Genomic DNA, 14068 nt, shown 5'->3' with positions numbered 1-14068 from the left:
TTATCCTCGTCTGCTTCTGGTAAATCAGAAAGATGGGGAAGTGTTGAAATATTGTGAGCAATTTCTAGCCTTTTACCTGAGAGCAAAAGAGGATGAAATGGTGCATCCACTCCAGAAAGCTTCCCTCGTTAGAAATTAGGAAGTAAAACCATTAGACGCTGCCACCAGCGCTGCCCGAGAGGAAAGCCAAGTGACGGTACCAAATACTGAAGAGTTGAACAGATGGAGCAGTCCCTGTTCAGGGCTGGGGACGGAGATGCCCGTAAAGCCCAAGAACCCAGAAGTGCAACGTGCCTCTAAGTGCTGCGTGTCACCCCCCAAAACAGTCATGGCGCAAAGCATGGACACTGCCGCGAAAGCCCGATGTGTTCGGATGGAACAGCTGCCACAGCAGCGGGGTTTGGGTGTGACGAGACGGGGCGCTCGGCTGACGCAGTGCATCTTCCACTCCTCCCCTGCGCATGCCCAACCTACTTTCTTGTTGAGGCATAAATTTGTGCATTGCCATTTGCTCTCTCAGGGTTCAGTGAAAACATCTTTGATGTCCACGCTGCTCCTTGGGGAATACGGGTGCAGAACAGCATCTGAACCTGGTGCTGTGTATGGCTGCTTGGAGGGGGTTACGGTTAAGGCACCATCCATAGCTCCAGCCATTATCTAGGGCGAAATACTCTTTCAAATGATCCTGTGTCCAACTGACCAACAGCTTTGTTAGGTTGAAATATAAATCTTTGCTATGAAAGATGATCATCAGGCTGGAGCCCCTCTGCTGGGAGGACAGGCTGGGAGAGTTGGGGGGCTTCAGCCTGGAGAAGAGAAGGCTCCACAGAGACCTCAGAGCCCCTTCCAGCGCCTAAAGGGGCTCCAGGAGAGCTGGGGAGGGACTCTGGATCAGGGAGGGGAGCCATGGGATGAGGGGGGATGGCTTTACACTGAAAAAGGGAAGATTTAGATGAGATAGTGGGAAGAACTTCTTGGCTGTGAGGGTGGTGAGCCCCCAGCGCAGGTTGCCCCGAGAAAAGGTGGCTGCCCCATCCCTGGAGGTGTTCAAGGCCGGGTTGGATGGGGCTGGGAGCAACCTGGGCTGGGGGGAGGTGTCCCTGCCCAGGGCAGGGGGGTGGCACTGGCTGAGCTTTAAGGTCCCTTCCAACTTAAAACATTCTATGAAAAGGGGCATGTAGCTCAGTGATGTTCTCTTCAAATGCTGGGGGTTGGATGTCAAAGACCAAGTTAACCATCCTCTGCTGCTCTTTCTGGGGCTTTCGTGATGAATCCAACTGTACTGTCAGTGGGGACTGAAGGGAGTTGAGTCAGCAAAAGAGAGCCTGTGGGCTCCAGACTGCTCATGCCCGAATCTGCGCAGAGAAGAAAGGAGCTGTTTCTTCTGTACAAAACGTGCTGCTGTTCCCGATGAATACTGTTGCCCATCCTTCCTACTCCAACCTCTGCTTCCTTGGATAACTGTCATCCTCCATCTTACCAGGAATGGCACTGCTCAACAGTTTGTTGCGTAGGACGTTGCGCTTGTGACTGCGAGCCCGACTCTCCCTGACCCAAAGGAAGGATGCCAAGAGGAAGGCTGACAAATGGTTAAAGCCTCAGCCTGGAATGCAAAGAAAACTTTTCCCACGCAATTGCCTGTTTACCCAGCGACTTCGGAAGTGCTACAAAATCTTGATGTTTTGGCTGTTTCGGAGGGACCTGAGCAGTGTGGTGGTGATTCAGCTGCACAGCACTGAACTGGGCTGTGCGATGCAGGTGTCTACTTTGCTGCACCAGAGAAGGGCGAATCAGTTGCACCAGAGAAGGGAGGAAGTCAGTTTTGAGGGTCAAAGTTGTTTAAAAGTGGAGGCACTGACTGGGTGGTGGATACCCAAGTATGGAAAGGGGGAGACCACCTCCAGCAGAAGCAAGTGGGAGTCTTTTTGCTGGCCATCCAGAAGGACAGGGAAAGCCCATTTATTAACCCTGAGTTGCTCCCTGAGTGTGATGCTGAGTTCTTTAGCCGCGGTCACGTCTGTAACAAAGCCCGGATGTGGCAAAACCCACAAGCATGAAACAACTCTGTTTGGCATGAAGAATACTGCGCTGACCCCAGGAGAGCTGATGCTGAGCCCCAGAAGTGTGGTGCAGGACTGTAAGCATACACTGCTGTGTTTATTCTCAAGCTTGAACAGACCTGGTATCTACGGATGCGTTCTTACAAATCCAGGGGAAAATGCAAGGAGTCCTCCTGGGGAAATACATCCCAAGAATCCTAGGAACGGACTGGCGCAAATGGCTTGGGGAAGTTGTTTGTTGATGGAAAAATATAAGCAGGAGCTGAAACTACTGGCTAGTTCCCTTTTACACTGTCTTTGCCCTTGAATTGCCAGTATTTCTTTGAAAGTTTAAACAACATTTATTTAAAAAAAAAAACAAAACAAACAAAAAGTACATACAAAAATACCCCCAAACTCTGAAGGAACCATGGCGTTTGCCTGGAACAGCATTTTCTTCTTTTTCACCGTTTTGCTCAGAATATTGGAAACATTGAACATTGGTGCAAAACCGATCTCCAGTTTTCTGGCTGGGATGATGAGCAGCGGAGGCGATTATTCCCTCCCCGCTAGTTGCGGATGCTGGAGGATATAGATAAGGCGCTGCCATTTGACAGCGGTGCTCGTTTAATGGTCTCTCTCCAATTGCCCGTTCCAGCCTGTGATGCATCCGTGTTTTCATGGCCTGTAGAGCAGCAAGGCGCGGCCGTGCTCTTGGATTAACATCCCTTAAGTCTCACAGAAGTTGATGCTGAGACAGGATTAGACTTAAGGATAGAAACATAGAATGGGTTAGGTTGGAAGGGACCTTAACGCTCACCCAGTCCCAACCTGGGCAAGGACACCTCCCCCCAGCCCAGGTTGCTCCAAGCCCCGTCCAACCTGGCCTTGAACACCTCCAGGGATGGGGCAGCCACAGCTTCTCGGGGCACCCTGTGCCGGGGGCTCACCGCCCGCACAGGCAACCATTTTTTCCTCATATCTCATCTACATCTCCCCTCTTTCAGTGTCAAACCGTCCCCCCTCGTCCCATCACTCCCCTCCCTGATCCAGAGTCCCTCCCCAGCTCTCCTGGAGCCCCTTTAGGCACTGGAAGGGGCTCTCAGGTCTCCACGGAGCCTTCTCTTCTCCAGGCTTACCCCCCCCACACCTCTCCCAGCCTGTCCTCCCAGCAGAGGGGCTCCAGCCCTCCCAGCATCTCCGGGGCCTCCTCTGGCCCCGCTCCAACAGCTCCGGGGCCTTCTGCTGTTGGGTGCTCCAGAGCTGGACACAGTACTCCAGGATCCCTGGTCCCACCGCTTCCTCTCCTGAGTCTCAGTTTCCCTGGAGAGCTGCTGCCGCCGTGGGCACCTGCTCCTCAGGTCCCTGCTCTGATTGTGGCAATCGAGGTGGTAACAGCAAATCTCCCTATTTGCATGGTGGATCGTTAATTTTCTGTGAGTGCTACGCAGTGCTGCAGGATATAGGATCTGATGATCTCAGCTCACCTCTAGCAAGGGTGTGTACTTGTGCCCTCAAAGGGTAAAAGTTGTTTTAAGTGTTGTCAAATAATGAGTCATCTCTGATTAATGTTTGACGGGGCAGGCGGCAGGCGCTAGGACCGCGGGGCCACTGCATCGGCAGCCCTTACCAGAGGAGAAATCAGGAAATAACGCAGTAGCTCTTTCTGGGAGCATGCCCTTGAAAATAAAGCTTTGCTGCTCCATGTGAAAGAGAATTTACTCTCCAGGAATTCAGGAATCCGAGTCCAGGCTTAGCTGAGAGCCGCCTCAAGACATCGTTGCCCCCAAGGCCCTGCATGGACGTCGCTGGGAGGTAAGTGCAAGGGTCTGGTGGAGTTGCCGAGAGCAGGTGACGTGCTGTCATGTCTGCTCTGTCAGCGGAGAGGGGTGGACGTGGTGGTGTTGCGGTAGGAGTGTTGTGGTCAGTGGGAAAAATGGCTGCGTGACACCTGTTTTTCAGCAAAGAAGCTGAACTTGCCGTTTGTCCAAGTGACCCTTAGTGCGGGCGGGTGTTCGTAAAAATGTTCTCCAGTTTGTGTTTCAAAGGCGTGCGCACAGCGCATCCGGCTCCGATTTCAGTGCAGAGGTGCGCCTTGCCAATGCGTGTGTCCTCTCTTCGGCCACTGTGCCGTTTGGTCCTGGAAGCTTCTCAGCTGCAGTAACTCTACACTGGAAACAAGCCTGGACTCTCCAGTTCAGGATTGGGATGGCTCCACCAAACCCCACCGTGTTTCTGTACTTCTCCTCTTCATTGCAAATAGTCAGGGTAACCGATTCAAAAAAAAAGAGTAGAACAGCTCCAAGGCAAAGATGGGGACAAATATCTCCTCCCAGGCTTTCTGCCCCCACATCCTGCTTGGGGGAACGTTCATTCCGGTGATGGGAACTCCATGAACCAAACTCCTCCAAGAACAAATAGTTGCTTTAGGACAAGGCATGTGAGTGGCACCAGGAGGAGGGTGATTCACTGCCGTTGCCCGCTGGTGGCTGGGTGGAGGCACTGGCCGGTCTCCAGGCTCTGCCAGCGGCAGGTATCTACGGAGGGGTGCGTGTCCAGCACTCCGAGCCCTAGTGCCAGCTGGGCAGAAGAGAAGCTGGGGCCCTTGGGCGCTCAGGGTGGAGGATCCATCCCTTCCAAGCACCACCCGCTGTCTGCACACAGGGGCAGGACTGAGCAAAGAGTTGCTGCTTTTCACCAGAAATTACTGTCCTGGCGCAGCAGGACCAAGTGAAGGACCAACTGTTAGAGCCACACTCATCCTTCCTGGCACAGCCAGCATGTCCCTCCTCGTACCAGGTTGTACCACAGTATGGAGTGGACCCTGTCCCTAGGCTCTGTGCCCATGAGGTCCTCACCCATCCTGGAACTGAGCTGAGCTGCATCCAGTCACGTCAGACTTTGGCTGTGCCTGCTGGGGAACAGGCACCGAGTGGCTGTCTTTGCATCTCCCAGTCCACCAAGATATGTGTGACAATGGCTTCTGGAACAGATTAAGGTGATGCCTGCTAATAACCTCGCAAGAGCCGCAATTGTCATTTTTTTGTTGTTGTTCTGGATAGGGAAGCATGGTGAGTCCTCAGGTCCTCACCGTCATGGAGACAGGCTGAGGTTTACCACTGGTGATGCAGAGGAGTGACCGTGACTCACCCTCCAAAAGAGGAATAGAGCAAAGACTGTCATCTCTGCTCCAAGGAGCTGAGTGAGCTCCTGCACCTCTCCCAGCCCAGCAGAGATGGGGAGACATTGTCCTGCTCTGGTTAGAAGTTTCCAAGAGGGGGTTTCCCAGGAGCGGCACATTCAGCGCCAGGTCCCAGCCCTGCGTTGCCCTGCCCAGGCTCCCGTCTTCACTGAGCACCAAGAAACCCAGGACATGAATGAAATCGCCTCTCCCCTTCCTCAGACATTTCTCTTCTCTGGAAGGCGATGCTGCCCTGGCTGTTTTGAGGTCTTGGAAACAGAGAGGAGCGTGGAGCCGCTGGGGTAGCGTCACACTATCTAGTTCTCTGGTACAGAGGAGCAAGGTGGGCATGAAGCAGCTTCAAGTACGTGGAACATGGGTCTCATCGGATGGTATCTTTGGCAAAGCTGAAGAGTGTGAGTTGCGAGCACTGAGAAATCCCACCTTCCTTTAGAAAAGGAAAGAAAGCATCGGCCTTGCAGTGACGGAGAGAAATTTCAACTGGAAAATGGATCTGGAGGAAGGGTGCTGAAATCAGAACAACTTCCAGAAACCATGACTTGAGTTTTAAGAACTTGGTGGGTTTGGGGGTGATGCCATGGTATGGGGATGCACAACAGCCCAAGTAGTGCCACTGAGGACACAGGCTTGTTGTCAACGCCCCAGCGGGTGGGCTGTCCCCTCCCCAGGCCCCTGTGCCGCTAAGGCGATGGGAGAAGATTTGCCCATTGAGTCCCACCATCCACAATTTCAATTGTTCAAGGAATTAGTGGATGGAACCCTCTGGGAATCTGCCCTCGGGCATAAAGGAGCTGAACAGAGCTGGTGGCTCTTTAAGGATGCTTTTCTTAGAGTGCGAGAGCTCTCAATTACTGTATGTTAAAAAAATGGGGCAAGGAGGGCAGGAAACCGGCATGGCTCAGTGAGGACCTCCTGGACAAACCAAAGTGTAAGAAGGAAATGCACAGGCAGTGGCACCAGAGACATGTATCCTAGGGAGAACATAGGGATGGTGCCTGGGTGTGTAGGGGTGGGATCAGGAAAGCTAAGGCACAGTGGAGTGGAATTTGGCAAGCGATGTGGAGAATAATAAGGGCTTCTACAGCTACATTGGCCAGAAAAATGAAGATTAAAGAAAATGTGCCCCCCTTAAATAAGACAGGAGAACTGGTGACAACCAACACGGAGAAGGCTGAGGTACTCCACATTTATTTGTTTGGGATTTTTTTTTGCCTCAGTTTTCAATGGTAATCTCTCTTCCCACATCTCTCAAGCCTCTGAACCTCAAGGCAGGGACTGGGGGAATAAAGTCCCTCCCATTGTAGGAGAAGATCAGGTTCAAGATGACCAGAGGAACCTGAACATACAGAAATCTACAGGATCCAACAAGATGCTGCCTAGGGTCCTGAGGGAACTGGCTGCTGCAGTAGCCAACCCCCCTCCATCATATTTGAAAAATTGTGGCAGTCGGGCAAAGTTCCCAGTGACTGGAAAAAGGGAAACATCACACTCATTTTTAGAACGGGTAAAAAGAAAGACCCTGGGAACTACCACCCAGTCAGCCTCACCTCACTGCCTGGCAAGATCATGGAGCAGATGCTCCTGGAAGATATGTTGAAACTCATGGAAGATGGGGAGGTGATTAGGGACAGCCAATGGGGCTTCGCCAAGGGCAAACCATGCCTGACTCATCTAGCAGCCTTCTATGATGGAGTGACTGCAACAGCTGACCAGTGAAGAGTTACAGATGTCATCTAGCCGGACTTCTGTAAGGCTTTTGATATGGTTCCCCAGAACATTCTTACCCCTAAATTGGAGAGAGATGGGTTTGAGGATGGACTGTTAGATGGTAAAGAATTGGCTGAATCGCCACATCCAAAGAGCTACAGTCAATGGCTCAATGTCCTACTGTAACGAGTGGTGTCCCTCAAGGGTCCATCCTGGGACCAATGCTATTTAATATCTTCATCAGTGGCATGTATAGTGAGATCGAGTGGGCCCTCAGCAAGTCTGCAGATGAGACCAAGCTGAGTGGTGCAGTCGATTCACTTTGGGGAGGGGATGCTATTCAGAGGGAACTTCAGGCTGGAGGAGCAGGCTCGTGAACCTTATGAAGTTCAACAAGGCCAAGTGCAAGGTCCTGCACCTGGGCTGGGGCAACCTCTGGTATCCATAAAGGCTGGGGGATGAAGGGATTGAGATTCCCCTGTTGAGAAAGACTTGAGGATACTGGTGGTATGGCCACGAGCAGGCAACCTGCGCTGACAGCCCAGAAAGCCCCCCGCCCCCCGGGCTGCATCCCCAGCAGCGTGGCCAGCAGGGCCAGGGGGGGATTGTGCCCCTCTGCTGCGCTCTGCTCTGCTCTGCTCCGGGGAGACCCCCCCGCAGTGCTGCCTCCAGCTCGGGGGGTGCCCACAGCAGAAGGCCCCGGAGCTGTTGGAGCGGGGCCAGAGGAAGCCCTGGAGATGCTGGGAGGGCTGGAGCCCCTCTGCTGGGAGGACAGGCTGGGAGAGGTGGGGGGGTTCAGCCTGGAGAAGAGAAGGCTCTGGGGAGACCTTACCGTGGCCTTTCAATGCTTAAAGGGGGCTTCCAGGAAAGACAAAGACTTTTTACCAAGACTTATAGTGACAGGACAAAGGGCAGTGGTTTTAAACTGAAAGAGCGTGAATTTAGCTTGGACATAAGGAAGAAATGTCTTATGATGAAAGTGCTGAGCCCCTGGCGCAGGTTGCCCCGAGAAGCTGTGGCTGCCCCATCCCTGGAGGTGTTCAAGGCCGGGTTGGACGGGGCTTGGAGCAACCTGGGCTGGGGGGAGGTGTCCCTGCCCAGGGCAGGGGGGTGGCACTGGCTGAGCTTTAAGGTCCCTTCCAACCCAAACCATTCTGTGATTCTGTAATCCTCCCATGGAGGTGACACTGGGGATGAAGGGCTCCAGTAGGAAAAGATCTGAAATTTTAAATTGGAAACTAGTCACACGCATCCCAGCATGACAACTTGGTGACGGGGAGCACAGGAAACTTGCATGGTCAACCCACAGCCAGCGGATGTGTCAGTCCCACCTTGACCCAGCTTGGCCTGTCAGCATTCTCCCCGTGGTGAGCAGCCCCCACATCAGCCCTGCTGAGTCCCACGTCATCAGGGCCCCGTGGCCGGTGCCTCTCATGGCCATGATGACTTGGAGCTGCTGCAATAGGAGGTGAAAAAACAAGTTCCTTGTAAAACCACATTCCTCGCCGTGGCTGCAGCGATGGGCTCCTGACGTGCCCGCAGCGCCGGTGGGTGGTGGAGCGCAGCTTTGGACTCCAAGGCAGGGAGACGGGGCAGGGGCCAGGACAGCTGGGTCCTTCTCCCCCCTGGGTTTGGGTCAGGAGTGTCCCCAGGGTACAGCCAGCGCGGGCAGGGTTTGCAGCCTGCTCTTAAGCTCCTGTGGTGCGGGGCTGCCCTGGGTGATGGATGGGCTTACAAGGAGCTGCGTTGACCAGAGGACCCTGTGGGGACAACAGTGGTGGCCCAGGAGGGGCCAGCTCAGCCCCATCTCTCCGCAGCCCCCTTTGGTTTCTTCTCTGCAGGTGGCAGCAGGAGAGGACAGGGAGTCCCTGATGCACTGACGGTCGACCATGTCCAGGGTGAGTGGGGCTGCCACAGGGATACCAGCACTTCCCCTGATGACATCAGGGTGACATGTCCCCCCAGGACCACTGTGGGGTGCAGGGGGACTCGTGCCCGGTGCCCCTTGTGCCCAGCCAGGGCTTCAGAAGGGTCCTTGGGGCTGGCCCCGATGGCCGTGGGAGGCGAAGGGGGACCAGCTCTTGCTGTCCCTGCTGACGCTGCCTTCTCCCTTGCAGAAACACTGGTCCCCCGGCACGCAGTGCGTCACCAAGTACGACCACACCAAGCCCAAGGCCCAGGAGCTGGCCTTCCGCAAGGGCGACGTGGTCACCATCATCGAGGCTGTGGAGGTGAGCCCAATGGGCGCACGGGAGAGGCGCTGCCCCGGGAGGGCAAGGAGGGGACGGGACCCTAGTGCCATCAGCTGAGCCGCCGGGGACAGGTCCCTCCCCCCTTCCCAGGGGGATCCTGCCTTCCTTCCCTCGCTCTGAGACCCTCTCGCCCCCAGGGCAAGGGCTCCTACCGCGCCAGGCACAACGAGACGGGGCAGGAGGGGCTGCTGGCGGCCAGCGCGCTGCGGGAGCGCGGTGCCATCCGCGTCGACCCCAAGCTCAGCCTCATGCCGTGAGTACAGCCAGGGGGGGGAACCGGGGGGGGACGACACGGGACTCAGCCCCCAGGGGCTGCGACAGCAGATGAGTCCAGTGTTTTTCCCCCCACCCAGGTTTTGGGTGGGCAGCTGGGGGCAGAGCAGCCCGTAGCCGTGCCCTGGTGACGGAGGGATTTGCTGGGGCCAGTGCCTGGCTGTAAAGACCCCCAGTTGTGCCCACCCAGCTTGGATGGGCCTCACGGGGAGGGGTTTTATGCAATGGGGTCTACCTAGCTTTGACGGGGGGTCTGCTCTCCCCACCGGGGAGAAGCCTGCCGGCACAGCCCCTCTCCCCAATGTCCCTCTCTCTAGCTGGTTTCACGGGAAGATCTCAGGGGTGGAGGCGGTGCAGGAGCTGCAGCCCGCCGAGGATGGGCTGTTTCTGGTGCGCGAGTCCGTCCGGCACCCCGGTGACTACGTGCTGTGCGTGAGCTTTGGCAAGGAGGTGATCCACTACCGCGTGGTGCACGAGGAGAACACGCTCAGCATCGACAGTCAGCAGTACTTCTCCAACCTCATCGACATGATCGAGGTGAGACCCCCCCCTCCCTGAGCAGCGAGCGCCGCCAGCACCGGACCGAGGGCGAGAACCTCATGGTGTCACCTGGCGCAGTGGCAGGTCCCTGTCCCTTCCTCCTGTGGTTTTCATTGGGTTTCATCACCCGGTGTAATTCCCCGTCCCTGCTAAAGGCTCGTGGTTCCCACTCAGTTTGGGGTGCAATGGACAGATCTGGGATGCCCCGGGGACGTCCTCTGCTGCGAAGCAGCCGTGCTGGCAGCAGCCCCGGTCCCCTTGCCCAGGGTCCCATTTCCCCCCATCCCTGCTCGTTCGGTGCTCCACGCAGCAGTGGGGCGTAGGGCATTTTGGAAAACGAAGATCCCGGCAGCATCTGCCACCCCTGGACGAAGTCTGAGCCCTGCCGAGGCTGGAGGCGTTTTGCCATGTTTCTCTCCCCTCCGTGCCCCCCTCTCTCCTGCTGCTTCCATGGGGCTCCCAGGCTGCCGCGTTAGCTCTCGTCCTTCCAGCGAGCTCTTCTTCAAGGTCCATCTTCACCCTGTCTTGTAGTTGCTGCCTGTCTCCTCTCCAGGGGGTTGCACTCTCACGTTTTCCTCATTTAGACACAATTTCTGCTTTCGGGTGCATCCTTTCCCCTTTCAGCTGCCCCGGCCCCGTTCTGTAACTGCGAGAGCTGTCCTGCCGCTTCCGCTCCGTGTTGCCTCTGCAAACTGCTCTTGGCTGACCGGTGGAATCCTGGATCGGCCGTGGGCCGTCACGGTGTTTCCCTGGCTGTGCCCCGAGGGGAGCAGGGCTGAGACGTGGGCTGCAAATCACAGCGCTGGGGGAAACGCGGCTCTTGGCCCCTCGAGGGTGACGATGGTGGTGGGGTCCCATGGAGCATCCTGCAGCTGTTTCCCAGCTCCACACCCCAAACCTGGGGCTAAGAGGTAGCATCGCCTCATTGCCTCCATCTCTCCATCCCTCGGCAGTTCTACATGAAGGAGCAGGGAGCCATCTGCACCAAGCTGGTGAAGCCCAAACCAAAAACTGGGATGAAGTCAGCCGAGGAGGAGTTGGCCAAAGGTAGGGAATGACGGGAGAGGGTCGTGGTCTGGGTTTTGGGGACAAGGCAGCATGCACCCCCTGGTGCCACCTGCTAACCCACCCTTGTGCCCCTGCCCAGCCGGCTGGTTGCTGAACCTGCAGCATCTCACACTGGGAGACCGCATCGGGCAAGGCGAGTTTGGAGGTAGGTGAGAAGACGGGGTTGGAGCTTCCCTGGCTGTGGGCTTCCCTTTGATGTCCCCTCCCCATCCTGTGGCATGGGGGGCTCAGCCTGGGACGCAGGGGTCAAGTTCGAGTGCGGGGCTGAACCTCACCCCCCACATCCCCTCCCAGATGTCCTGCAGGGCGAATATATGGGGCAGAAGGTGGCTGTGAAGAACATCAAGTGTGATGTGACTGCCCAGGCCTTCCTCGCTGAAACTGCTGCCATGACGTGAGATCCCTGTGGGGGGAAATGGCTCAACCCTGCCCCATGCCCCAGGGATGAGCGGGCACCCCCTTGACCCGGATCCCCTCTGTTTCAGGAAGGTCCGGCACAAAAACCTGGTGTGTTTGCTCGGCGTGATCCTGCACAACGGCCTCTACATTGTCATGGAGTTCATGAGCAAGGTGAGAGCACCCAGCTGGTCCTCAGCCAGCAGGACCCGTCACCACTCAGATTTGGGGACAAAATCCCCCTTTGGGGCCTGGGTTGGATGAGTGCCAGGTGCTGCAGCCCCTGCGAGAGGTAAAATCTGCGGGGCAGCCCCGGTCCTGGTGGTCCTTACCATGTTTCTCCTTCTCTACAGGGCAACCTGGTGAACTTCTTGCGCACGCGGGGCCGGGCGCTCGTCCCGACCCAGCAGCTCCTCCTGTTCGCTCTGTAAGTCCATCTCCCTCCCTCCAGGCAGGGGAGGGGTGTTCTGCATCCCCCCACGCAGCCCCGGGGTGGGGACATGTGGTGACACTGTGATCTGCCTCCCGCGGCAGGGACGTGGCCCAGGGCATGGATTACCTGGAGTCCAAGAAGCTGGTGCACAGGGACCTGGCTGCCCGCAATATCCTCATCTCCGAGGAGAACGTGGCCAAAGTGAGCGATTTCGGTTTGGCCCGGGTCAATCCCAAGGGCGCAGACGCTACTTTGCTGCCCGTGAAGTGGACGGCGCCGGAGGCCCTGAAACACAACGTGAGCGATGGTGGGAAAGGAGGGGGGGGCCCTCCCAAAGCAGCTCGTCCCCTGTTCCCACCAACCTGCCCCTGCCCTGTGGTGGCTTCTGGCACATTCAGCCCCACATCTCCTGAAATTCGGGCTCCATCCTGACCTGGCGCGTCGTGGGAATTGGGGAGGCACCATCGGGATGCAGCAGGATGGACCCAGGGCTGCGTGGGTGGTGGGAAGGGAAGGGAAGGGAAGGGAAGGGAAGGGAAGGGAAGGGAAGGGAAGGGAAGGGAAGGGAAGGGAAGGGAAGGGAAGGGAAGGGAAGGGAAGGGAAGGGAAGGGAAGGGAAGGGAAGGGAAGGGAAGGGAAGGGAAGGGAAGGGAAGGGAAGGGAAGGGAAGGGAAGGGAAGGGAAGGGAAGGGAAGGGAAGGGAAGGGAAGGGAAGGGAAGGGAAGGGAAGGGAAGGGAAGGGAAGGGAAGGGAAGGGAAGGGAAGGGAAGGGAAGGGAAGGGAAGGGAAGGGAAGGGAAGGGAAGGGAAGGGAAGGGAAGGGAAGGGAAGGGAAGGGAAGGGAAGGGAAGGGAAGGGAAGGGAAGGGAAGGGAAGGGAAGGGAAGGGAAGGGAAGGGAAGGGGGGGTCGCACCCTGGGGAGCAGGGGGTGGTGGGGGGCAGGTGCCATCTCCTGTCTTGCCCTCGGGGAGGGATGGAGGCCCAGCGCAGCCCCTGGCCAGCTTCAGCCTCCTGTCCTCCTGCCACCACAGAAATTCTCCTCCAAGTCGGACGTGTGGAGCTACGGGATCCTCCTGTGGGAAACCTTCTCCTTTGGACGAGCGCCCTACCCCAAGCTGGTGAGTGCTGTGCTGGGGGACGCCGCAGGTCACACCTCGCTGGCATCAATGGGATGGAGACATGCCCCCTGGCCAGGGCGAGTCCCCAGGGGGGCAGGGAAGAGGGGTCCCAGCTGGCTTCTCCATCCTGCCAGAGCCTGAAGGAGGTGACGGAGCTGCTGGAGCAGGGGTACCGCATGGAGGCCCCCGAGGGCTGCCCACCCACCGTCTATGCCCTGATGAAGAGCTGCTGGGAGCTGGAGCCATGCAAGCGGCCATCCTTCAAGAAACTCACGGAGAAGCTGCAGAAGGAGCTGAAGCACCTGAGGGACGTTTAACCCCTGTCCCGCTCCCAGGACCCGTGGCCAGAAGTCCCCTGGACCCGCCGGGGTTGGGAGTGGAGTGGCAAGGAGTGGCCGGGCAGTGGAGTTGCTCCCAGTGCCGATCTCTCCTTGTGGAGACGGGGCAGCAGCTTGCGGGGGGCTCTCCTCCTTCGGGGTGCCCGAAGAGGAGGCAATGGCCTCCCTTCATCGAGGCACAGCTCCTTCTTCCCACCACACAGCCCAGAGAAGGTTCCCATGGGGTCGATCTCCCCTCCCAAGGGGGGCCGTACCCCACACACCCCACAATCTGCTCCGGACAGCGGGTGCCACACATGGGGTCCCTTCAAGCTGTCCCTCCTAGTGACGGGGGACAGGGCAGGACATCTCCACTCACCAGAGGATGAAACCCCAACCCCAACCCAGCCCCGCTCCAGCCACCCGGCCCCACGCGGGGACGCCGGGCACAGCCAGCTAAACCATCCGGATTTGGGCTTTTTGATTAAACCAAAGAAATTAGTTCAACGGCATCTTTAAGCCTCTGGACTCAAATTAGGCCTATCCCTCGCTTGGGGCCTGGCAAAGCACAGGGAAAAGCTTGGGGGGGGGGCCCGGGAGCTGCGGCCTGCACGGCCTGACCCCTCTCCCCTCGGGGCTCTGCGCAGCCGGGGATTATTCTTTTAATCAGAGTCTGTATGGGAATTGCTCGCATATAGATTACGGGACTGGGGCACATCCTCCG

General features: G+C 57.3%; 1 protein-coding gene across 1 annotated transcript; it reads left to right on the top strand.

Annotated features, from left to right (window-relative positions):
• Positions 1-8998: 8998 nt before the first annotated feature.
• Positions 8999-13848, top strand: MATK (megakaryocyte-associated tyrosine kinase; the record flags this gene model as incomplete). The annotated part of the gene is given in 12 exon segments (XM_082495455.1): positions 8999-9037; positions 9039-9179; positions 9338-9453; positions 9791-10010; positions 10967-11060; positions 11161-11226; positions 11376-11475; positions 11567-11651; positions 11831-11904; positions 12012-12207; positions 12941-13027; positions 13162-13848. Coding segments are annotated over 12 exon segments (1401 nt in total). The 3' UTR covers positions 13345-13848.
• Positions 13849-14068: the final 220 nt, after the last annotated feature.

This window comes from Vanellus vanellus, assembly GCF_965231255.1.
Source record: "Vanellus vanellus genome assembly, chromosome: 25".
In the NCBI taxonomy this organism is placed as follows: Eukaryota; Metazoa; Chordata; class Aves; order Charadriiformes; family Charadriidae; genus Vanellus; species Vanellus vanellus.
Note: the sequence above shows the minus strand (reverse complement) of the source record. Positions and strands in the feature narration are given on the sequence as shown.